We start from the raw sequence: 24014 nt of genomic DNA on the forward strand, positions 1-24014 counted from the left end.
GCAGAACCTAATTCACCCTTATCCTATAGTGGTCTGGTCTTATTTCCCTCTGATGCCTTCCTGGAAGCTGAGGTGGGCCGGAGTGATAAACAGGGGGACTGGGAGCCAATGCCCACTCTGGCCCAGCTCCCTAGCCTGTCCAGCAGCAGGTGCCAAAATTGCATGAAGTCAACAGCTGTAACATCATCTGTGTCTGTCCCCGCAGGCCTGATCTTGTCCTTAGGGCCATTTCCACCACTCCCCTTTAATCTCATTGGCATTTACTTCTACAACGACAAACACGGAATATTACCAGATAATAACCAAAATAACTGCACGGACAAAAGTTCAACAATTTAACATATACATATTTTCAACACATATATTTACAATATATACTTACAAATTCTAAACATATGTATACTTTCATATATACATTATGTATTCACGGCTTTACCTTATTTACTTATTTTTATGCGGTGCTGAGGGTCGTTAATTTTTGACGACTGTCCTTCGCTGGCTCGAGTAGGTAGACGAAGCACTACTCTCCTTGTTATGATGTCCTGCAATTAAGTCCGCTGGACGCGTCCCACCCCGGCAGCCCTTCTCCTGAAGGCGGCGCGGCCATCCCACGCAGGCGTCTGCTTCCTGTTCTCACTTCACCTCGGGGACCCTGCCGCCTCGCCCCACACCCAGACCCCAGAGAGCCCGGGGCACGGAGGCGCCACCGGCCTCATCCCCCGGGGCGAGCGTCATCTGCTCGCCAGGGCCGGCTGCGCCCGCGCCGGGGAAGGAGCCCAGCAGGCGCCGAGGGACGCCTCCCTCCCCAGCGCGGCACCGCGCCGCTCTTGCAGTCGCGGAGAAGGGAAGGAGCGGCGCCGGGGCGGGCTCACCGGCTCGCGGACACCTCCCGCTCCCCCGACCTTCCGGGCCCGTGAGCGCGCCTCTCGCGCCGCCCGACGCAGAAACCCAAAACCCGAAAATGTGCAGGTCCGACGCGGGCGGTGTGCGGGCGAGGCTCCCCTCCGCCCGGGCCGCCAGGCGGCGGGACCCAGTCCCCCCCGCCCCACGCTGCCTCGAAGGCGGGACCCCCGCGCGGGTCGCGGCCTCCATTGCGCACTCCTGGGGCTGGGTCGCAGATGCGAGGGAGCTGCCGCGTCCCCGTCATACACGGGCAGCCTTCCCGGCGCCGTCCCCCCGCGGACCGTCTTCCCCTGACGCGTCCGCCAAGCACACGGCGCCCTACGGTGCCCGCGGACGGGAAGCTAGCGACGCTAGGACCGACAGCCGGCCGCAAGCGCACGCGCGTCAGGGCCCTCCGGGCCTTTTCTCACAGCACCTCCCGCCTCCGCGGCGAGCGCCAAATAAGTCTCTGAGCCCGCCCGGGTAGTGCGTGCGCGGCCCCGTCGCCTGCGTCACTAGGAAGCGCGCGCCCGAACTGCCGCCGCCGCCGCCGCCGCCGAATCCCCAACAAGGAAAGAAGCCCCCGGCCGCCGCCGCCGCCGCAGTTCTCGCCGCCGCCGTCGCCGCGGCCGGGCGTCCGAGCAGGCCGGCGTGGCCCCAGGTAAGCGGCGCCGGCGCTTCCGCGCCCCCCCGCGGCGAGGCCTCTCGCGCCACTCACGCGCCGCCGTCCAGTCAGGGGTCCCTGCGGAGCGTCAGGACGTTACGGCGGGGGGAGGGGAGCGGGGGAGGGGCGGCGGGCGCGCGAGGGCGGCGGCGGCGGCGTCGGCGCGGCGGCGTCAGACGGGCGGGCGCGGGCGCGGGCGCCGGGCGGTCGGGCGCGTGAAGCGGCGGCGCTTCCGGCCTCCATCTTGCCGTCGCGGAAACGGGCGAGGGCGGCTGGGTGCGGGGCCGGGCGGGAGCGGGCTCCGTGGGCGCGGGGTCTGAGGGGCGCGTCTGGGCGCCGGAGCTACGAAGAAGAACCTCACCCACGAGAACGCCGAGACCCTCCGGGAGCCTTACTCAGGCCCGTGGTGGGGCGGGCTGACAGGAATGAGTCCATGGTGGGAGCCACGTGAGTGGCCCAGCGGAGGGACCGCGCTCGCCGGCCCAATCGGCCAGACCCACCGGCGGAGTCGAGTCCGTGGCAGTAGATGGGTCGCTAGGACCGCGTTGATGTGGACCCAGTGGGAACTGCACTGCCAGGAGCCCCACCAAAGGGACCCAGCGGTGGGACTCTGTGGTCAGGAACCCACCGTGGGGACCCAGCAGTGGGGACTCTGTGGTCAGGAACCCACCGTGGGGACCCAGCAGTGCGGACTGTGTGACCAGGAACCCACCGTGGGGACCCAGCAGTGGGGACTGTGTGACCAGGAACCCACCGTGGGGACCCAGCAGTGCGGACTGTGTGGTCAGGAACCCACCGTGGGGACCCAGCAGTGGGGACTGTGTGACCAGGAACCCACCGTGGGGACCCAGCAGTGCGGACTGTGTGGTCAGGAACCCACCGTGGGGACCCAGCAGTGGGGACTGTGTGACCAGGAACCCACCGTGGGGACCCAGCAGTGCGGACTGTGTGGTCAGGAACCCACCGTGGGGACCCAGCAGTGGGGACTGTGTGACCAGGAACCCACCGTGGGGACCCAGCAGTGCGGACTGTGTGGTCAGGAACCCACCGTGGAGACCCAGCAGTGGGGACCCAGCAGTGGGGACTGTGTGACCAGGAACCTACCGTGGGGACCCAGCAGTGGGGACTGTGTGGCCAGGAACCCACCGTGGGGACCCAGCAGTGGGGACTGTGTGACCAGGAACCCACCGTGGGGACCCAGCAGTGCGGACTGTGTGGCCAGGAACCCACCGTGGGGACCCAGCAGTGGGGACTGTGTGACCAGGAACCCACCGTGGGGACCCAGCAGTGCGGACTGTGTGGCCAGGAACCCACCGTGGGGACCCAGCAGTGCGGACTGTGTGACCAGGAACCCACCGTGGGGACCCAGCAGTGGGGACTGTGTGGCCAGGAACCCACCGTGGGGACCCAGCAGTGCGGACTGTGTGGTCAGGAACCCACCGTGGGGACCCAGCAGTGGGGACTGTGTGACCAGGAACCCACCGTGGGGACCCAGCAGTGGGGACTGTGTGACCAGGAACCCACCGTGGGGACCCAGCAGTGGGGACTGTGTGACCAGGAACCCACCGTGGGGACCCAGCAGTGCGGACTGTGTGACCAGGAACCCACCGTGGGGACCCAGCAGTGCGGACTGTGTGACCAGGAACCCACCGTGGGGACCCAGCAGTGGGGACTGTGTGGCCAGGAGCCCCACCAAAGGGACCCAGCGGTGGGACTCTGTGGTCAGGAACCCACCGTGGGGACCCAGCAGTGCGGACTCTGTGGTCAGGAACCCACCGTGGGGACCCAGCAGTGGGGACTGTGTGACCAGGAACCTACCGTGGGGACCCAGCAGTGCGGACTGTGTGACCAGGAACCCACCGTGGGGACCCAGCAGTGCGGACTGTGTGACCAGGAACCCGCAGTGGGGACTATGTGACCAGGAACCCACCCATAGGGACTGAGCAGTGCGGACTGTGTGGTCAGGAACCCACCGTGGGGACCCAGCAGTGGGGACTGTGTGGCCAGGAGCCCCACCAAAGGGACCCAGCGGTGGGACTCTGTGGTCAGGAACCCACCGTGGGGACCCAGCAGTGCGGACTGTGTGACCAGGAACCCACCGTGGGGACCCAGCAGTGGGGACTGTGTGGCCAGGAACCCACCGTGGGGACCCAGCAGTGGGGACTGTGTGACCAGGAACCCACCGTGGGGACCCAGCAGTGCGGACTGTGTGGCCAGGAACCCACCGTGGGGACCCAGCAGTGGGGACTGTGTGACCAGGAACCCACCGTGGGGACCCAGCAGTGCGGACTGTGTGGTCAGGAACCCACCGTGGGGACCCAGCAGTGGGGACTGTGTGGCCAGGAGCCCCACCAAAGGGACCCAGCGGTGGGACTCTGTGGTCAGGAACCCACCGTGGGGACCCAGCAGTGCGGACTGTGTGGTCAGGAACCCACCGTGGGGACCCAGCAGTGCGGACTGTGTGGTCAGGAACCCACCGTGGGGACCCAGCAGTGGGGACTGTGTGGCCAGGAACCCACCGTGGGGACCCAGCAGTGCGGACTGTGTGGCCAGGAACCCGCAGTGGGGACTATGTGACCAGGAACCCACCCATGGGGACTCAGCAGTGGGGACTGTGTGACCAGGAATCCACCGTGGGGACCCAGCAGTGCGGACTGTGTGGTCAGGAACCCACCATGGGGGCTCAGCAGTGTGGACCCAGCGGTGGGGACTGTGTGGCCAGGAACCTACCATGGGGACCCAGCAGTGGGGACTGTGTGGCCAGGAACCTTCCAGGACCGGGCAGTGGAAACCCCATTCATAGAGACCCAGTGGTGAGAACTGAATCAGTGTGGCTCATGGTTAGTAGCTGTTAGTTCATCTAGTCGACTTGGTTAATAGCTATTAATTCATCTAGTCAATGGTTGCTGACTCTTCAAACACTGTTTTGTCCTACTCAGTTAAAAGGAGCTGGGTTAAATAAAAACTACTTATAACAAGATCAGCAAACTCCCTGCGCAGAATTTGTTTCTAAAGGCTTTGGGAAGACATCCCTGAGGGATTTGTGTGCCTGCCTTGAGCACTTGCAAAACCAAATGCAGACCCAGCCTTGGAATAAAAATGGCGGCAGGTAGCACAGGACTGACTGACTGCCTTTGGGTGTGAGCAGCTGGCTGGTGCCTGTCTACCTGACACTGGATGCCTCCAGAGCTCACTGCTGATAGCTTTTGAAGAAGCTGGAAACTTCACATGTTTTGAACTAATTAAAATGTTTCAAAACACTGAGGATCAAAGGAATTATGCCTGTGGACCGGTGGTCATACCCTTTGCTCTCCACGGTGGCATTTCCTTTTTTTTTTTTTTTTTTTGAGTTTTTGTTTTGTTTTGGGTACCGGGGATTGAACCTAACCAATCTACATCCATCCCTTTTTATTTTTTATTTCGGGACAGGGTTTTGTTAAGTTGCCCACACTGGCCTCCAACTTGTGAGACTCCTGCCTCAACCTCCTAGTTGGAATCATAGGTGTGCACCATTATGCCTGGCTTGTTTTTTTGTGACGGGGTTTGCTGTGTTGCCTAGGATGGGCTCAAACTTGTCATCCTCTTGCCTCAGATTCCCAAGTAGCTGGGATTATAGGTGTGCAACTGTACCTCTGCTTCAAAGGAAAATAGTTTTGATTTGCCAGAAGAAAGTCAAGTCTTGGAATGGGATATATTGGCCAACCGCACACTAGCACTTTTATCTTGTTTTTGTACTTACACCCAAGCATCCCGTGTCTGTCCCCCACCCCCACCCCAGTAGCTGGGGATTGCACCCAGGGCCTTGTAGAGCTCTGGCTCTTTCATCCTTTTGTATCTGGCTCCTTTATTTGGTATAACGTTTTCAGAGTACCCATATACTAGTAGATATCAGAACTTCATTCGGTTTTGAGGCTGAGTAACTGCCGTCTTCTTCTTTTTTTTTTTTTTTTAGAGAGGAGAGAGAGAGAATTTTTAATATTTATTTATTTTTTTAGTTCTCGGCGGACACAACATCTTTGTTGGTATGTGGTGCTGAGGATCGAACCCAGGCTGCACGCATGCCAGGCGAGCACGCTACCGCTTGAGCCACATCCCCAGCCCAACTGCCGTCTTCTTTTTCTTCGTTCCTGTGTGTGTTTGGGTGTTTCTACTTTTGGCTGTTGTGAGGGCTATGTTACAAACACTGGTATATAAGTATCTGAACAAAGTCCCTGCTTTCAGTTGCATATCTCCTAGTTACTCTGTGTAACTTTGTTGGTGGGAGCAGAGATGAACCTAGGATCTGAGGCCTGCTGCGTGCCACATGTTAGGCAAGCACTCCAGCACTGAGTTGTACCCCACCCTGTTTTCTCTTTGGCTGTCTGAGCTTTTCATCCCCAAATCCAGTGTCATGAAGATGTTGCCCTGAGTTTCCCTCTAATTGTTTTTATGGTTTCACTCTTAGGTTTGATCATTTCGAGCTGATTTTTGAGTGTAATGTAAGGTGGTGTGAATTCAGCTTTTATTCTTTCGAATGTGGATGAACAGTCATCCACACCTCAGTTTGAAAGACTGTCCCCATTCCCTATTAAATGGTGTTGGCAGCCTTGCTGGAAATCAGTTGACCATATATGCAAGGGTGCAAGTGTCTTTTGCTAGTTTCAGTTTTAAGAAGATTTTATTATTTTTAAAAATATTTTTTAGTTTTAGGTGGACACAATATCTTTATGTTTTATGTGGTGCTGAGGATTGAATCCAGTGCCTCATGCATGCTAGGTGAGCACTCTACCACTGAGCCATAGCTATAGCCTCAGCCCTTAAGAAGATTTTAAAGTGGTAAATCAGCATCCTGGTTTTTGTGTACAGTTGCATGAATTGTTTCATGAGTAGATTCGTGAAGCTATTCTGTGATTAAAGTACAGAGAGACAGCACCCTGGAAGCCTCCCTGGACCTCCCGTTTGGTCATGTTTGCTGTGGGGTGCACCTGTCCCTGCATTTGTGTGGCCTTGCCTAATAGGAGTCTTGGGGTCCTCTCCTGTGGCACCTCCTATGGGGTTGTCTTTTCTACCCACCTGGTCCTTAGATATTTATCCAGGTTGTTGACGAATCCATAGTCTATTTCCTGCTGCTTGGTGTTCTCTTTTGTGATACTCTCACCTCCTGAAGGACCTTTAGGTTGTTTTCAGCTTTTGACAGGAGTAATGCTGTCATAAGAAATTGTGTACAGGTTTTCAAGTAGATGTAAGTTTTTTTTTGGGGGGGAGGGTACCAGGGATTGAACTTGGGGGTGCATTCAACCACTGAACCACATCCCCAGCCCTATGTTGTATTTTATTTAGAGACAGGGTCTCACAGAATTTCTTAGAACCTAGCCATTGCTGAGGCTGGCTTTGAACTCCTGATCCTCCTGACTCAGCCTCCCAAGCCACTGAAATTACAGGTGTGCGCCACCATACCCCAGTCCCATCCTTATTTTTTCTTTGGTGAAGTTTCTAGTCAAATCTTTTGCCACTTTTAAAAATGGATGCTGTGTGGGCTGGGGATGTGGCTCAAGCGGTAGCGCGCTCGCCTGGAATGCGTGCGGCCGGGGTTCGATCCTCAGCACCACATACCAACAAAGATGTTGTGCCCGCTGATAACTAAAAAAAAAATATATATATATATATATATATATTAAAATTCTCTCTCTACTTCTCTCTCTTTAAAATAAAATAAAATGAGCCTGGACCAAAAATTATTTTAAAAAAATGTATGCTGTGTAAAAAAACCAATAACAAAAAATGGGTGCTGAGTCAGGTGTGGTGGTGCACGTCTGTAATCCAGGAAACATTTGGAAAAATCCAGGAAGGCTGAGGCAGGAGGATCACAAGTTCCAGGTCATCCTGGGCAATTTAGCAAGACCCTGTCTCAAAATAAAAAGGACTGGGGATGTGTCTCAGTGGTAAAGCACCCCTGCGTTCAATCCCTGGTACAAATGAATAAATAAGAAAGTAAAAATAAAATAAAGTTGGTGCTGTATTAGTGTTATTTATTTATCTCAGATGCAGGTTCTTTATCAGACATATGATTTGCAAATAATTCCTTCCAGTCTGTAGCCTGACTTTTATTCCCCTTTATATTCTTTATTAATTCTATTGTAATATACCTACTTAACTCCACCCCCCCCAATACTGGGGATCAAACCAGGGGCACACTATCACTGAACTGCGTCTCTAGCCCATTTAAAAAAAAAATTAAGACAGAGTCTCACTAAGTTGTTCAGACTGACCTTCAACTTGGGATCCTGCTGCCTCAGTTTCCTGAGGAGCTGAAATCATAGGTATGTACCTTCTGGCTATATGCTTAATTTTTAAAAATTAGTAGCTAATCTCTTAGGGTTGTTGTAGGCTCCTAGTACAATTGAGCTGAAGGTATGGTAGGGTTCCCAAAGCCCTTCTTCTCTGCTCTGATTGACATCCCTAGAGTGGGCTACTGATGAAGCCCATGAGCCTGCTGGCCATGCTGTCCCCAAAAGCTCCCTCCCATGTGGACACCCTGTGGGTTTGATGGATGTGTAGTGACATCACTGTTGTAGCCAGAGAGCCCCCTGCCCCCAAGCCCTGTGTTCCCCTCTCTCCCCCAGGCCAGTGAAAGTGGATCTTTCTTTTTTGGGGGAAGGGGAGTTACTGAGGATAGAACTCAGGGGCCCTCAACCACTGAGCCACACCCCCAGCCCTATTTTGTATTTTATTAGAGACAGGGTCTCACTGAGTTGCTTATAGCGCTTTGCTAAATTGTTGAGGCTGGCTTTGAACTCATGACTCTCCTGCCTCCGCTTCCCAAGCTGCTGGGATTATGGGCATGTGCCACTGCGCCCAGCCTTGAACACAGGTCTTTCTAATGTCTCTGTGGTTCTGTCTTTTCCAGAGTGAGGCAGCATGGAATCCTGGTGGGGCCTCCTCTGCCCTCTCCCGATTCAGTAAATGCATGTACATTTCCACCGTGTCCTTTAGCACATTGGTAACTCATTCCTTTTTATCTCTGAGACCTGATCTGATATCTGGAACATGAACAAGTCGTCTCTTCTGTGGAGGGGAGAAGCAAGGGTCCACATATATTCTCCCTCCCTTTGGGTCCTGGCCATGGTGTGCCTCCTGTGTTGAAAATCCCATCAGGCAGTGTTACAATTGTTGCATCCAGGGTTGCAGGTGTTTAGAGAACTCAAGAGGCAAATGGTTTATTGTATTGCTTACTTGGGTTACTCTTCCCTCATTCCTGAGGTTCCAGGCCCCTCTTCGTTGGTCCTGATTTCTTTTCTGAACTTCCATTGCTCTCTCTTGGAGAGCAGATGATGGTGACCAGTTGTTTTAATTTTCCTTTACCTGGAAATACCTTTATTTTGTCTTCACTCCTGAAAGATCTCACTGGTATAAAATCCTGGATTGGCAGTCCCCCCCCCCCTTTCCTCATTACTCTTCTCTCTTTCCTCATCACTCCTCTCTCTCTCTCCTCTTTTCTCTCTCTATTCTGTGGCTTGATCCCAGGACCTTGCACATGCTAGACACTGAGCTACATCCCTAGCCCTTCTTACATTTTTTATTTTTATTTTTTAAAAATATTTTTTTGTTATAGTTGGGCACAATACCTGTTTTTTATTAATTTATTTTTATGTGGTGCTAAGGATGGAAACCAGGGCCTCACATGTGCTAGGTGAGCACTCTACCCCTAAGCCACAACCCTAGCCCCTATATTTTTTATTTTGAGACAGGGCCTTGCTAAGCTTCCCAGGCTGGTCTTCAACTTGCTGTCCTCCTGCCTCAGCCTCCTGGGATTAGAGGCATGCTCCACCACATCTGAAAACAGTTACTTTAATACATTAAAAATACTGTTCCCTGCGGGGCTGGGGTTGTGGCTCAGTAGTAGAGTGCTTGCCTAGCATGCATGAGGCCCTGGGTTGGATCCTCAGCACCACATAAATATAAAATAAAGATGTGTCCACCTAAAACTAAAAAAATAAATATTTTTTTAAAAAAATACTGTTCCCTGGGCTGGAGTTATAGCTCAGTGGTAGAGTACTTGCCTAGCGTATGTGAGGCACTGGGTTCGATTCTCAGCATCACATATAAATAAGTAAAATAAAGGTCCATCAACAACTAAAAAAATATTTAATCAACTACAACAAAACACCATTCGCTGCCTTCCAGCCCTTGTGATTTATGAGGACTGCTCCATGTTGTTTGAGTTGTCCTGTATGGTAATGCATACTTTTTTTAATCTGTTTCAAGATTTTTCAATGTTGTCTTTGGTTTCTGACTTGATTATAATGTGGGCGTGTCCATTGGAAGTGTACTGAGTGTTTCAAATGGGCATGTTTATATCTTTCTAAGTTTGGAAAGTGTTCAGTACTTTGTCCTCTCCCTGGAACTCCAGTGTCACAGTGCTCAGCCTCATGGCTGCTGCTTGACCCTGAGGCTCTGTTTCCTATGTGTTCTAGTATTCTCTGCTGCTCAGGTTTTTTTTTTTGTTTTGTTTTGTTTTGTTTTTTTGTACCAGGGATTGAACCCAGGGGCACTTAACCACTGAGCCATATCCCCAATCCTTCTTACATTTTATTTAGAGACAGGGTCGCTAAGTTGCAAGTTTCTTAAGGCCTCACTGAGTTGCTGCAGCTGGCTTCTAATTCACAGTCCTCCTGCCTTAGCTTCCCAGCTGCTGGGATCACAGGTGTGCACTGCCACACCTGACTGGATGTTTTCTTCTGTCTCATGTTCTCTTTCTCCATCCTCTCTTATCTACATGCTGCTATAGTACCCATCCAGTGATCTTTTATTTTACTTTGGCCACTGCTTATTTTTCAGTGCTGGGGATGGAACCCAAGGTCTTGCATGTGCTGTGCAGTTGCTCTGTACTGAACTGTATGCCCAGCCCTGGTTACTCTACTTGTTGATTCTCAGTTTGGTGGGTGAAAACTTGGGAGTGCTTGCTTACCCTTGGACGTGATGTGGCACCTGCCTGTCTCTTGTTGACTCTAACATAAACCTCAGAGTGAGCAGCTCTTGAGTGTTTTCCCATGAGAGGCGATAGGGCTTTCCTGGCCTCTCTGTGCTAAGCAGTTCTGGATCACACCCTGGACACTTGGGTGTTCTGCCATGAGGTCAAGGCTGTGACCCCTCCTCCCCGAAGGTACAGATGCTCTCACTGCAGCAGGAGCTCCACCTGAGCCTGGAGTGCATGTTTGCAGGCCGTCTGTGGCCATACTCGGGTCAGTCAGTCAGTTTTCAGAGTCTGCAGTGCCCCATCTGAGGCCTGGTCCAAGGCTGAGTGGTAGTCTGCCCTGAAGGGCAGACTGTCTTGGGATGACCCAGGCTTTCCCCCATGGCTGTGTGTAACCAGTCTCACCTCCCTCCTGTCTACTGTGCCACTCTGACTTCGGGACCCCTTCCTTGTCCTCTGCTAGAAACTTAGGACTGTCATGTGTGCCACCACATCTTGTTACTGAGTCTGTCCTGTGCCTGAGGGAGAGCGTACAGTGTGGGCACTCATGCTCTGGGGACTGTTGCCCCTAGTGGGACAGGGCTTCTCTTTCCTGGGAGTTTTGGTGCTTGCCAGGCCTCTGCCATCATTTTAGGGTTCAGGTGGGGGCTTGGGTTTTGCCTGAGGGTGAGACTGGTGAAGACAAAAGATAGTAATGGTAGAATAATAAAAAGCAGGTCATCCCTCTTTCTTTCTGTCCCATATGGGTTTCCCTTTTCACAGCCACAGAGAGGACTTATCAGGTGGCTTCTGTCTGTACCTGTGCTCAGTCTTATAGTTTGGGCTGCCCTTGAGATCAGCCAGAGATAGAAAGGAGAATAGCAGATGGATACCCTGCATTAGAGAATTCACACCTGGAATTCTGGTCTCCCTCCCTGTCCTTTGGGGGAGTGTGGCTCCTGTAGGGGAAAAAGAGTGGCTTTTGCCCCTGCCAACCTCAGACCCTGCAGAGTTCCTGCATTGCTACTGCTGCTTGTCAGAGTAGCAGCTAGGAGCTTGGAGGAGGATCTTTGGAGAAGCAGAGAGGCTGTTTGCTGGGTGTTCTTTTGAGCAGACCTGGAGACCACCCTGCCACCTGTGTTCTGCCTTGTCCAGGATTGGGAACCTGGAAGAGTGACGCTGCAGTCCGGGCGTCCTCTCCTCAGAGCCATGGCAACGCCAGATGTGAGTGTCCACATGGAAGAGGTGGTGGTTGTGACGACCCCAGACACTGCAGCCGACGGCAGTGGTGTGGAGGAGGTGAAGACCGTGCTGGTGACCACGAACCTGGCCCCTCACGGGTAAGGCCTAGCCCTGCGCCTGCTGAGGGTGGTGGGGGCTGGGCGGGGCTGCCTGGAGGTTTCTTTGAATGTGGTGGTTCTCAGCCTGGACTCAGCCTTTCTTTAAGTGCCAGCTATAGAATGAACAGCATTGAATGTGAGGATCAGTGAAAGCTTGGGTGGCACAGTAGCTCCTTGGTGTAGCCACCATGTTCCCAGAAATACCTGGCATTTCTCTTGATTAGTGGAACAGTGGGGACAGCTGGAGACTTTTTTAAAGAGGTGAAGGTGAAGCGCCAGTGTCTGCCTTGACATTCCTCATGAGACTGAGTACTTTCCCACTTCTTGGATCAGAGGTCTGCCTTGAGCATTGGCATCTGAGTGAGTGCTGGCTTCCGCTTGCCACCCACAGGCAGGGTTGTGAGGACGGGTAGATGGCTCCTGCCTGACTGGGGATGAGGCAAGCAGGGTAGTCAGCCTGGAGAGGGCTGCTGAGCCCCATGCTCTTCCCACCAGAGGGCCTAACTCCCAGGCTAAGGCTCACCTTGCCCAGCTCCCGTGTGTATCCTGCTTCCTGGGCCTCCCAGGGGGTGTGGACATGCTTTTGTCTCCTCACTCTTCTGTAGCTTGTTTTTGCAGTGCTGAGGAGTGAACACGGGGTCTTGTGTGTGCCAGATAAGCTCTTCACCACAGAACCTCTCAGAGGGAGGCTCTAGACCACTCCCTTTTGCTTCGTGCTGCTTGTGTGAGTGGCTTGCTGGCAGCTTTGTGGTGGGGCTGGCCTCAGTCTGCTTTCTTCTTCTGGACACTCCAGCATTGGGCACCGTGCATCCATCTCCCTCCTGGGGCAGAGTGGAGGCTGGTGCTGCAGTTGAGCAGGATTGGCCCCAGAACTTGTGAGTCCTGGATGCATGATCCTCCCTGTTCTGTGGGTGTGGCCAAGGCCCTAGCAGGCTTCTGGGAGGGCCTTCCTGCAGAGTGAGGTTCTCCTTTGATCTTTGTCAGCGCCTTGGCAGATAGCTTAGAGGTGTCCTGCACATGCTCTGCTGCTTCTTCTCCAGCCTGACCCAGAGCAGTGCCCATGTCTCCTCACCTAGATCGTGAATGGCTTGATAAGAGAGTGGCAGAAGTGGCACTGGGTCAGGGAAACCTGTGTGGCTTCCTTCTAGCACCTTGGGGCTGCTGTGGGGAGCCCATTGCCACACCTTCCAGCTTCAGCACTTCTCACCTAGGAACTTGGGGAAGGAGCCTCCAGGGAGGGCCAGCTCTACATGGGAAGTCTCCAGCTGCTGGGGATGATGCCATGTAGCCCGCGTCAGGGGCCTTCAATATTATTATCTGTAGGCCTTTCTTCTTGGGCTGTTATCTTCTTATACAGTTGTGAACTTAAAGACCTGTGTCCCCTGTGAATATCCTGCACTCTCTGTAAGTTCTGTGTGCAAGAGAATGGTCATCTGGCTGCTGGTGACAGTGACTGACCCCTGGGGCTCTCCTGAATGTGTACTTCAACTGGCACAGGCCCTCAGAATTAAGGTGTTGTGTTTGTTTCCTTTATTTCCTGTTCTCATTAGAGAAAGTGGCTGCTGTGGACCAGCTTTGCTCTGTCAACACCCAAGTTCAGGTCCTTTTCTATGTTGGTCACTTTTTGTTGTGTAAGGAACCACCTCAAACTTGGTGGCTTAGGACACAGATATGGATTCTTGCAGTTGGACAAGGGCTGCTGCTTTCTGTGGTCTAGCTGCCTGATTGCCCCATGGTGAGCTGGGGTGGTCCTGGAGCCTCAATCACTATCTGGTTGACAGGCTGGTGTCCTGGTGGCTGTCGTGATGGCTCACCTCTGCCTGCCAGCCTCTTGTCCTCCATCTGGTGGCCTGGACTTCTTTCCCAGGTGTCTTTCTTTCTCTTTCTCCTATATATCCCATTGCTGAAGCTTGTCACACAGCTGTGCCCAGGTTCAGGGTAGATTAAGGCTGCCTCTGGATGGGAGAGTTGCAGGATGCTGTGGCTGCTTCTGTAGTCTGCCACCATCCTCTGCACAGCCATTCCATTCCCCAGGATTCAACAGGGTCTTCTCCAGCTGTGGCACCTGGCTTCAGTTCCATAGCCTTGCAGGCCACCTCAGGTCTAGGTGCAGTTGAAACATCTCTTGATCCAGAGATTCTTGAACTGAAACTATAGTTGCTTCCCCTTCCCACACCTAGCATGCAGGGTCAGGCAGGCCAAGCACCAGGTAGACAGTCCTGCTCAAAAGCCACATGGTGAGATCTTTGAGAATGGCCTGTCTTTTGGGGCAGAGCCTTTCGCCACACATGGCCTTGAAAGTCCTTGAACCAAGGCCCTCAGCCCCACTGTGGTGGCATTTGCTCAGATGCCGTTTACTTGGATAGTTGTTGTCAAGTGAGAAATGGGAGATGTGAAATAGTTTGACCCCTGGACTCCCTGTAAATTCTGTGTGCAAGAGAATGGTCATCTGGCAGCACTGCAGCTTGGGAGCCCTTTCTGTACTGTCTGGAGGTGTTCTCCCTGAGAATCTCCCATTTTTAGGCACGTGTTCCACCTTCTGAGTTGCCTCGGTGCAGGGTTTTATTTCTGCACCACGTCACAGCAGCTACAGCTGCCTCTGCCCCTTCTTGCTTCTGCTGATGGTTCTGTGCCACTCACAAGACTTGAGCATCCACCCAGCACGTCCCTGCATTAGACACTTTTCCTGCATAGTAAATCACTACAAAACTTAGTGGCTTGGCCAGGCGTAGTGGCATACCTGTGATCCTAGTTGCTCAGGAGGCCAAGGTGGGAGGACCGCATCCTCAAGGCCAGCCTGGCAACTTAGTGAGACGCTGTCTCAAAAAGTAAAATGAGCTGTGGAGTGTGGCTCACTGTTTATCTAGCGCATCTGAGGTCCTGGGCCCAATTCCCAGTACTACTAAAGAAAAAAAAAACAACTTGATGGTTTAAAGTAACTAGTGTCTGTCATTTCTTATGGCTTGGTGAGTTGGGTCTAGGCCTGGCTACTGGATGTCTGAGTGGCCTCGCTGGGACACTTGCCTGAAGTGTTTTCATAGTATAGTAGCAGGAGTGGGGTCAAGTCGGGTGAGGAGCAGGAGCTGTTCATTCGATGCTGTTCATTCTCCATCATATCTCTTGATGGAGATGGAAGAGCCATGAGGATCAGAGGCCTTTCCCGGCTGTGGTCCTCTGGTGCCAGATTGCTCTGTTCTGCCTTGATCTTTTCTATAGATTAGGAGGGGTCCTCTGCATGCATCTCCTGGGGAGGTACCACATGGCCTCTGAGGCAGGTTGACCTACATGAAGCTCTTCTTTTTTAGTGGGACTTACCTATTTTCTATTAGATTTGCTTTTTTTTTTTTTTTGCTTTTGCAACTGGGGATTGAATGCAGGGGTGCTCTACCACTGAACTACCCCCTGCCCTTGTTATGTTTTATCTTGAGACAGGGTTTTACTGAGTTGCCCAGGCTAGTCTGGAACATGCACCCTCCTGCCTCAGCCTCCTGAGTCCTGGAGAAGACAGGTGTATGTGGATTTGCCCCTTTGTGTGTGCGCGCGCGCACGTGTGTGTGTAAGAAGATGGAGCAGAGCTAGTTGGCTGCATTGTGGACACTGCTCTCTTCCCTGGCGGGTGTTCAGGGAGAACTTAGGAGTGCTCCACCTCTAGATCCTGGCAGGCCTGTCCATCAACCTGCTATAAGCACCCTTGCTGCAGAGAATGGAGCGGCTCTGCATGGTAAGCCCAGAGTGGGCATGTGTACTGTAATGGACATTTTTCAAGTGAAGAGTGAACCAGAATGCCTGTTAATTAGCATCTTACCCAGGGGCCATGGAGGAGTCCTGAGGGCTGTCCTGTGGAAGACCTCATCCTGTCTGTAGGTGTACCTCTGCCTCTGTTGGCACTAAACCTGGTTTCCTCTGCCATCTCCATCTAATAATGCTTACTCTTTATTTGCTTGAGGCCCAGGGTATGTTTCGTAGTGACCCCCAGTAGCCTGATAGAAGCTTCCTGCCTTTCTTCCCTCTCCGACTGCCTCTGAGGAATGTGTTCCACCATCTGCCATGCAGGGCACATGTTCCTATTTGGCCATGTCCTACCCCTGGCTCAGGAACACTGCTTCCTTTTCTGAGTTCCTGCAGCCTCTTTGGAGTTCTGGTGTTTCCAGTAAATGTTATTCTTCATATTGGAGTCACTCTTATGTGAGTATGTCGTGCTGGGGTGGAACCAGGGCCTTGGACATGCTAGCTGGGCAAGTGCTCCACCACTGGGCTACATCTCCAGCTGGAGTCATTTTTTTTTTTTTAAAGATGTTGACGGACCTTTATTTTATTCACTTATGTGCGGTGCTGAGAATTGAACCCAGCGCCTCACACATGCTAAGCAAGCGCTCTACCCCTGAGCCACAACCACAACCCCTGGAGTCATTCTTAACTGCCCTGAAAGCAAGCTTCAAATTTGTATTTTAATCAACTCCCATTTCTGACCTGGTTTGTGGTGAAAATAAAACCCCTGAGCCCACTCAGGCTTCATCTAGCCTATCCACATTGCCTCCCCAAGGCTTCAGAAACCAGAGGATTTCCTGCCCCAGACCCTTCTGCAAGGACTGTTTGAGTCCCATTGTTGTGAGTGTGTGAACTGATTCCTGAGGTGGGGATGTTGGGTCCAGGGCATATGCTTTCTAGCTGTAGGCATAACCCCTCACAGGTTTTCCTTTGCAGTGCTGGGCCATTGCTGTGCCACATCCTTGCAGATCAGTGGTGCTGGTCTGCCTCCTCTCGACCTTCCCCATGTACCAATTGGCCATGCTTCCATGCCAGGACTGTCTGGGTGAAGGAAGCATCTCTTGTCCTTATTTGCACTTCTTAGGAGTAACAAGAGGTCTTTTTGCAGATTCTCCAAGGCTCTGGTTGAGGCCTCCAACCTCTGCCAGGCTGTGGGGCTGACTGTGGCTCCTCTGTGTGGTAGGGAACCAGCCATTTATCTTACCTATATTGTGGACATTTCTTTCAAGTTCTCTCTTTTATTTTTTTCATACCAGGGATTGAACCCAGGGATGCTCAACTGCTAAGCCACATCCCCATCCCTTTTTGTTTTTTATTTTGAGACAGAGTTTCCCTAAGTTGTATATGGTCTTGCTAAGTTGCTGGAGTTGGCTTTGAACTTGTGATTCTCCTGCCTCATCCTCCAGAGCTGCTGGGATTATAGTCATGTGCCAGTGCACCCAGTTTACCTTTACTTTTGATTTGTCCATAATTTATTTGGGGTATAAGATGAAAGTTGACTGTGGTAATTTTTTTTTCTCTTCCAAAAATTTTATATTTTGTGGGCTGTAGCCTCTTTGGAGTTCAGGTGAGAGTGGCTTGTTGGTAGAGGCCCTGGTTCAATTCCCAGCACTGCAGATTTAAAAAAAAAGAGAGAGAGAAAAGAAAAGAAATTATATTTTCTGATAATTTATATAACTGCATGGGATCATTATGATGAAAATAAAAACTTTAGTAAAGAAAGAAATGGAGGTTTAGAATTCTTGCTTTGAGCATTTACGCTTCCATAAATCCATTACGCTGGCCTTGCTTTCCAGCGCTGTTTGGGCATTAGACAGCGTAAGGAGAGCAGAACACTAGGTGTGTGTCCTTGTGGGGGCAGCAGGCAACACTTCTTAGCACATTGGCCCAGACCTGGCAGCAATGCATCTCTGGAGGAGGCCGAGCTGTTGGCACAAGTGTCCTGAGCACATGTGCTCCAGGTATGCTGGGGCTGTAGGTCATGATTGGTGCTCTCATGGTCCCTTTCCTTTTTAAAATATTTTTTTAGTTGTTGACAGACCTTTATTTTATTTATTTTTTAAAATATTTTTTAGTTGTAGTTGGACACAATACCTTTATTTTAATGTGGTGCTGAGGATCGAACACAGCGCCTTGCATGTGCTAGGCAAGTGCTGTACCGCTGAGCCATAACCCCAGCCCTATTTTATTTATTTTTTATGCAGTACTGAGAGTCGAACCCAGTGCCTCACAAGTCGGGCAAGTGCGCTTCCACTGAGCCCCAGCCCCAGCCCCTGACGGTCTCTTTTTTCTCTCTCCTACCCCCCCACTGCTCACCAGGGGTGACCTGGCAGAAGACAATGTGGACACAGAAAACGCAGCTGCTGCTGCCGCCGCAGCCTTCACAGCCTCCTCGCAGCTCAAGGAGGCCGTGTTAGGTAGGGAGCCATGTAAGGTGGGCAGCCACGACAGTGGGGAGCTGGCCTTCTGCCTCCTTTGCAGATGCAGGATGGAACAGCCGGCAACTGAAATGGGTAGTAGCCAGGGCTCGTGAAGCCCTTTTTGGGCTGGGTGGGGCCCCAGGTCCTCCTAGGTGTGGCCAGGCATATGTGATGAACCCTTTCCCTGCTTGTGGCTGGTGGGAGGGCAGGAGGGGTCACCTGTGTCTTGCAGCACTCTTCTTTGGGGATTCTCTGTGCCTGTTGCTGAGCCTGGCAGTGAGTGGCAGTAGATGGTCTTTTAGCACCCGTGGGACTCGGTGTTACCAGATAAAAAGCCCTCAGTTTCTAAGGTCTGGTTTCCCTAACATGGTTCCAACTAAAGCTTGATTCATCCCTGTAGGTGACTCTTGAGTCCAGTCACAGTTACTGGGGTTCCTGAACACTGCTGTAGTCTGATGTGCTCTGTGGATCCCTCTGGAGTGCTGATGGGCTGATGAGGACCCTGCCTTTTTGGCTCACTTGGGTCTTCCTAGATTTAGTGTGGGTTTCCAGGTTGACAACCAGTGCTTTCTGCATTATAAGAAGTACTTTGGAGAGGTCACAACTGATTTTGTGTTTCTGCCCTTCCCTGTCCATGTGCCTGTGAGAAGTGAAGATGGCTGAAGAGGGGGAAAGCTTGGAGGCTGAGATTGTGTATCCCATCACCTGCGGAGACAGCAGAGCCAACCTGATTTGGAGGAAGTTCGTTTGCCCTGGCATCAATGTGAAATGTGTTCAGGTGAGAGCCACCACAGACATTTGATGGACCCCTATTCCGGGATCCTGTGCCTGGGAGGAGGAGGAAGAAGCTAGGAGCCAGCCTCAAGGACAGGATTTCAGCTGTGGGCACAATGGGGAATGCCTCCAGCAGGAGTAGTTCTCATTTCTGGAGGGATGCAGGTGGAAGGCAGCACTGTGTGCAGTGTATGGTCCTGTGGTGGAGACCAGTTGAGAATGGCTTTGTTTGGCAGACTGAGGTGTGTGCTTTAAAGAGACTCATTCACTGGCAGGGGAAGATGATGAGAAAGGCATTCTCCTCTGGCATCCTGCTTGTCCCTTTCCCAGATGCACCTTATGTTGAAAACAGTTAAAATGTTCATTAAGATTTTCACAAAGCAGAGCCAGGTGTGGTGACACACAGCTGTAGTATCAGCTCCTTGGGAGGCTGATGCAGGAGGATTGCTTGAGCATAGGAGTTCAAGTCCAGTCTAGGTAACACAGACATTCTTTTAAAAAAAAAAAAGTCATCTGGGCATAGTGATACATACCTATGATCCCAGCAGCCCACGAGGCTGATACAGGAGGATCGTGAATTCAAAGCTAGCCTTAGCAATTCAGCAAGACCCTGTCTGTAAATAAAATATTAAAAAGTCTGGGGATGTGGCTCAATGGTTAAGTGCCCTTGCGTTCAATCCCTGGTACAAAAAAAAAAAAAAAAAAAAAAAAAAACAAAAACAAAAGAAAGTCAAAGATATATATGTATATGTATGTATATTGAACTCAGGGGCACTTGAACACTAAGCCATATCCCCAGACCTATTTTGTACTTTATTTAGAGACAGGGTCTCATTGAGTTGCTTAGTGCTTCGCCATTGCTGAGGCTGGCTTTGAACTTGCTATCCTCCTGTCTCAGCTTCCCAAGCAGCTGGGATTATAGGTATGTGCCATAGCACCCAGCCCCCAAAGATATTTTTAAAAAGCATCTTCCAGATGTGTCTTTACACTTGACTGAAAGGGAGAAGTTGTCAGGACCCAGGCCTGAGTTAGGGCAGAGTCCAGCTTTTGTTGGAGAGCCTTGCATGGGGTGGGTTTCTCAATCTTGCAGGCTGGGTGAGAAGACCAGACTGTCCTCCACTCCCAAGGGATGTGGGGGCTTGATCCCTCTAGAGCCATCTGCCAGAGAGTTCTGCTGAGTATGTCCTTCCAGCCTCACCTTGCCCATAGCAAGGAGGTACCGTCTCCAGGCTGGGCACCAGAGGCAAAGGGTGGCCTTCTGGCATTCACACATAGTCTGTGTGGCTCAGTGGCTTCTGGCTGACAGTCCTCAGGATTTGATAGAGGCAGATGAAAAGCCCTCTTTGCAGGAAAGCATCCTTATATCAGGCTTTAAGTAATCTCCACAACATGCTAAGAAAAGGAGCAGCTCACAGTGTAACAAGCCAAAACACTGGACACAAGAAGTGGTCACCCCGAGCAAGTGCCTTCAGAGAGGCTCCAGCAGGGGTTGGGACCCACAGAGGTTTCAGCTTGTTCTGTAATATTGGGTATCGAATCTAGGGCCTCACATGAGATATGTTAGACTGAGCTAACCTCTGGCCCTAAGTGTCGGAATTTTAAGACACAGAACATAAAATAATTATGTTTAATTTATTTCAAGAAATAAAGAGAAGCTTGAATATAGTAAAGAATAAACAGATTTGATGAAAGCACAACTAGAAATGAAGAATAGAATTAGAATTAAATACTTGGTTGATTGGCATCAGAGCAGATTAGACATAACTAAAGAGATGACTGGTGAACTGGAAGACACAACCAAAGAATTCAGCCAGAATATTCTCCACAGAAGAAAGAAGGTGGAAAATAGAAGCAGGAGAAAATTCACCATGTCTGTTTGCAAAGAGGGGATGAGTGCCTCATGGCTGTGGGAGGGTGTCAGTCTACAGTTCAAGGGACCTCACAAAGTCCACACTGGATTAAAAAAAAAAATTTCACTGCCTCCACCCGGGACAATTTAACCTACAGGTAAATAACAGTGAGCTGGAGTGCAGCTTAGTGGCAGAACACTTGCCTCTTATATACTGGGTTTAATCCCTAACTCAGCAAAAAAATTTAAAAATGGGGCCATGGGTTTTCACTGAAGTAGGAGCTGGGCATGATGACCACACCTGTAACCCAGCAACTTGGGAAGCGGAGCAGGAGGAATGCAAGTTCAAGGTCAACCTGGACAACTTAGCAAGACCCTGTCTCAAAAGGAAAAAGTGCTTGAGTTGCAGCTCAGTGGTAGAGCACTCCTGAGTTCAATCCCCAGTGCTACAAAAGAAAACCAAAAGCAAACAGCTCAAGTAGGACAGAAATCTGTGAGTCTCTATTTACTGCAATGTACTCCATGTCATTTTCTCGCACACAGTAAGTGCACAGGGTGGAGTGGAGTGCTCATGTTAGAATGCCAGACATGAAGGAGTGACAACTGGGAATGCCAACGCTCAGTCCATCCTCATGGACCACTTGCAAAAATGGAGGGCAGTAGCTGCAGTGGGAAAGCCTGCCAGACACCGCCACGTCCAGGTGAGGGATGTCTGCCTCACCCGCATCGGGATGTATGGGCAGGAGTTTTTGACTGCCCCCGAGAAGATCCAGACACAAATCGAGGCACCTGACCTATATGCTTGGCAATGAGAAGGCTCAGAAAGACCAAGAAAGGCTGGGGAGCTGCTCCATCGTGAGGAGCCTGCAGAGATGCTGTGGCCATATGCATCAGTCCTGGGTCAAGTGACCATCAGGGAAGCGCAGTCACTGGTCTGAACATGGATTGCAGACTAGGTGGTGGTACCCCTGAGAGCTGCCCTCTGGCTATGCTGAAGTACCTTATTTATAGGGAACACATGCAAATGGTCTGGGGTCCAGCATCAAAGGCCTAGAAGAGGGTGCACGTCCATGCACACGCCTGGATGAGGGGAGCATGGAGGGCCAGTCAGTTGCAGAAAGCCTGCTGCAAGGACAGCAGAGCTTCTTGGATTGTCCTTACAGTTAATAAACAGAAAAAATAAATAGGCTGTAACATAACATCACAGTCATGGTGAAATGAGAGAAGCACAGGGATGGAGAAGACCCTCAAGATGGCTGGCAGCAGACCTTTGCCCTGAAGGAAGAGTCCAAAAGCAGTGGGGCAGAAGCCAGAGGTGGTAGGCTGGGTGCTCCCTGTGTCAAGGGAGAACAGGTGCCTATGGCGAAGTCATCTCTGGAAATTCATTTTCAGGCATAACTGAGTTGCTACCAACAGATCCTCACTGAAGGATGTTCTGAATGTGTTTCAGGCAGAGGAAAGAGATCCCAGATGGAAGTGTCCACTGTTCAAGGGACCTTCATGTGAGAGACATGTCCTGGTATCCTGGGAGGGTTTAAAGATAAGCACTGGCCACACAGCAGTGCCCAGGAACCCCTGAGCTCTGATGGCCTAGGCATAGCATACAGGGCCACAGGAGAGGACAGAGCTGCAGAGAAGAACCTGGAACCAGAGAGAGCAGTCATCCCAAAGGAGGGCAAGAAGGGAAAGGGAACTCTAGAGCCCATGAGGCTGGTGGACCAAAGCCTAGAGCAAAATCAGGGAGGTGGGCACTGTCTAGCACAGCCTCAGGCAGGAGAAGGCTGGTGGCAGATCCAGGCTTGCAGAGGTCATGCCTGCCTCTGAGGATTTAAGGCAGCATAATGTGGCTGAGGGGTCTTTCCATCCTGATGGGCTGCATGGAGGTGGCCTTCTCAACTGCAGCCTCGGGTATCGAGAGAGGAGTGCAGAACTCATGGGGTGTGGAGCACCATCCCCACCAGCACTGCCTGCCCAGGCACTCTGCTTGGGTGGCAGGTACCAGGATAAGGCAGCCCCAGGACCCAGCAACTCCTCCATCCCCAGTTTGCTTGTTTTCTAAGGAAACAACTTTTTTTTTTTTTAAACACTCTCTGCCAAGTTTTATTAAAGAAAAATTTTACATGTTTCACTTTTCACCAGTCTGTTCTGGCTTGCTTCTAATGATATCAGAATCACTGGATCAATGATAGTGTGCACACACTGTAGTATTTTCCACATGCTGTGCCCAATTCAATATTATTGCCACTGTAGTGATGGACACCAGTTTTGGCCAACATGGCAAAGTATTCTATTTCAGATTTCCTCAAAGCTGGACAGTTGTTGGCGAGGATGACTAATTTCGTTTTGCCCTGTCTGATCATCTTCAGAGTTTGCTTGTACCTCAGTACATACTTTCCACTTTTCATAACAAGCTGGAGCTGAGAGTTCATCGACTCCAGAGACTTTTTCATCTTTTTTGCGGCCACCATCTTCCTGCCATAGAGCTAGAAAGAGGAAACAACATTTTTTTTTTTAAAGAGAGAGAGACAGAGAATTTTTTAATATTTATTTATTTATTTATTTATTTGTTAAAGAGAGAGGGAGAGAGAGAACTTTTTAAAAATATTTTATTTTTCAGTTATCGGCGGACACAACATCTTTGTATGTGGTGCTGAGGATCGAACCCGGGCCACACGCATACCAGGAGAGCGTGCTACTGCTTGAGCCACATCCCCAGCCCTTTAATATTTATTTTTTAGTTTTCGGCAGACACAACATCTTTGTTTGTATGTGGCGCTAAGGATCGAACCCAGGCTGCATGCATTCCAGGCGAGTGCGCTACTGCTTAAGCCACATCCCCAGCCCAGGAAACAACATTTTTTAAAAAATAATTATTTTTTTAGTTGTAGTTGGACACAATATCTTTATTTTATTTATTTTTATGTGGTGCTGAGGATCAAACCCAGGGCCTTACACGTGCTAGGTGAGCGCTCTACTGTTGAGCCACAACCCCAGCCCCAGGAAACAACATTCTATTTTCATCCTTTGGTTCTAATAATTGCTTACTTACTAGGATTGAATAGGATATTTTACCTTCTCAGCAGGGAGGACGGTCTCCTGACTTTGAAATGGTCATGTGTGAGCCTCATGCAGAATGGGGTGCTGTTTCTTGCTCTGTGGCCTGGCCTGGCAGCAGGGGTCATTCATAGTGCTTGTGATTTTTTATTAACGTTACATTTTTATGATGTAAGGTGTGTATATTATTTTTAAGGTTTGCTCAGACTGTCTGGAGGAAGAGTGTGCCACAGGCTTTTTTGCATTTGGTCAGCTCAGCCCTCCTCATTCCCAGACACATTGCACTTGTGGGCAGCAGCATGCCAAGTGTGAGTACAGGGCTGGGCCTACT

General features: G+C 51.2%; 2 protein-coding genes across 5 annotated transcripts in view; one reads left to right on the plus strand and one right to left on the minus strand.

Annotated features, from left to right (window-relative positions):
- Positions 1-769: 769 nt before the first annotated feature.
- The window catches only part of GMEB2 (glucocorticoid modulatory element binding protein 2), a 32572-nt gene continuing 9327 nt past the window's right edge, over positions 770-24014 (plus strand). The window contains exons 1-4 of one of the 4 annotated variants that reach the window (XM_081289847.1): positions 770-1543; positions 11634-11818; positions 17906-18003; positions 18657-18784. In XM_081289847.1, coding sequence (XP_081145973.1) covers positions 11688-11818; positions 17906-18003; positions 18657-18784 — 357 coding nt within the window. In that variant the 5' untranslated portion in view covers positions 770-1543; positions 11634-11687. Of the gene's footprint in view, positions 1544-4216; positions 4360-4669; positions 5049-7186; positions 7846-11633; positions 11819-17905; positions 18004-18656; positions 18785-24014 lie in introns of those variants that run through there. The other 3 variants (XM_081289846.1, XM_081289849.1, XM_081289848.1) reach the window with 3 other exon arrangements.
- On the minus strand, positions 21833-23109 carry LOC308646635 (large ribosomal subunit protein eL30-like). Its single transcript, XM_081289850.1, has one exon. The coding sequence runs from the start codon at positions 23095-23097 to the stop codon at positions 22801-22803; it is 297 nt and encodes a 98-aa protein (XP_081145976.1). The 5' UTR covers positions 23098-23109; the 3' UTR covers positions 21833-22800.

Source organism: Spermophilus citellus (genome assembly GCF_964194105.1).
Source record: "Spermophilus citellus genome assembly, chromosome: 4".
In the NCBI taxonomy this organism is placed as follows: Eukaryota; Metazoa; Chordata; class Mammalia; order Rodentia; family Sciuridae; genus Spermophilus; species Spermophilus citellus.

Excerpts from the sequence above, each read along its gene's own strand:
- LOC308646635 (XM_081289850.1), bottom strand. The coding sequence starts at position 23,097 with ATGGTGGCCGCAAAAAAGATGAAAAAGTCTCTGGAGTCGATGAACTCT.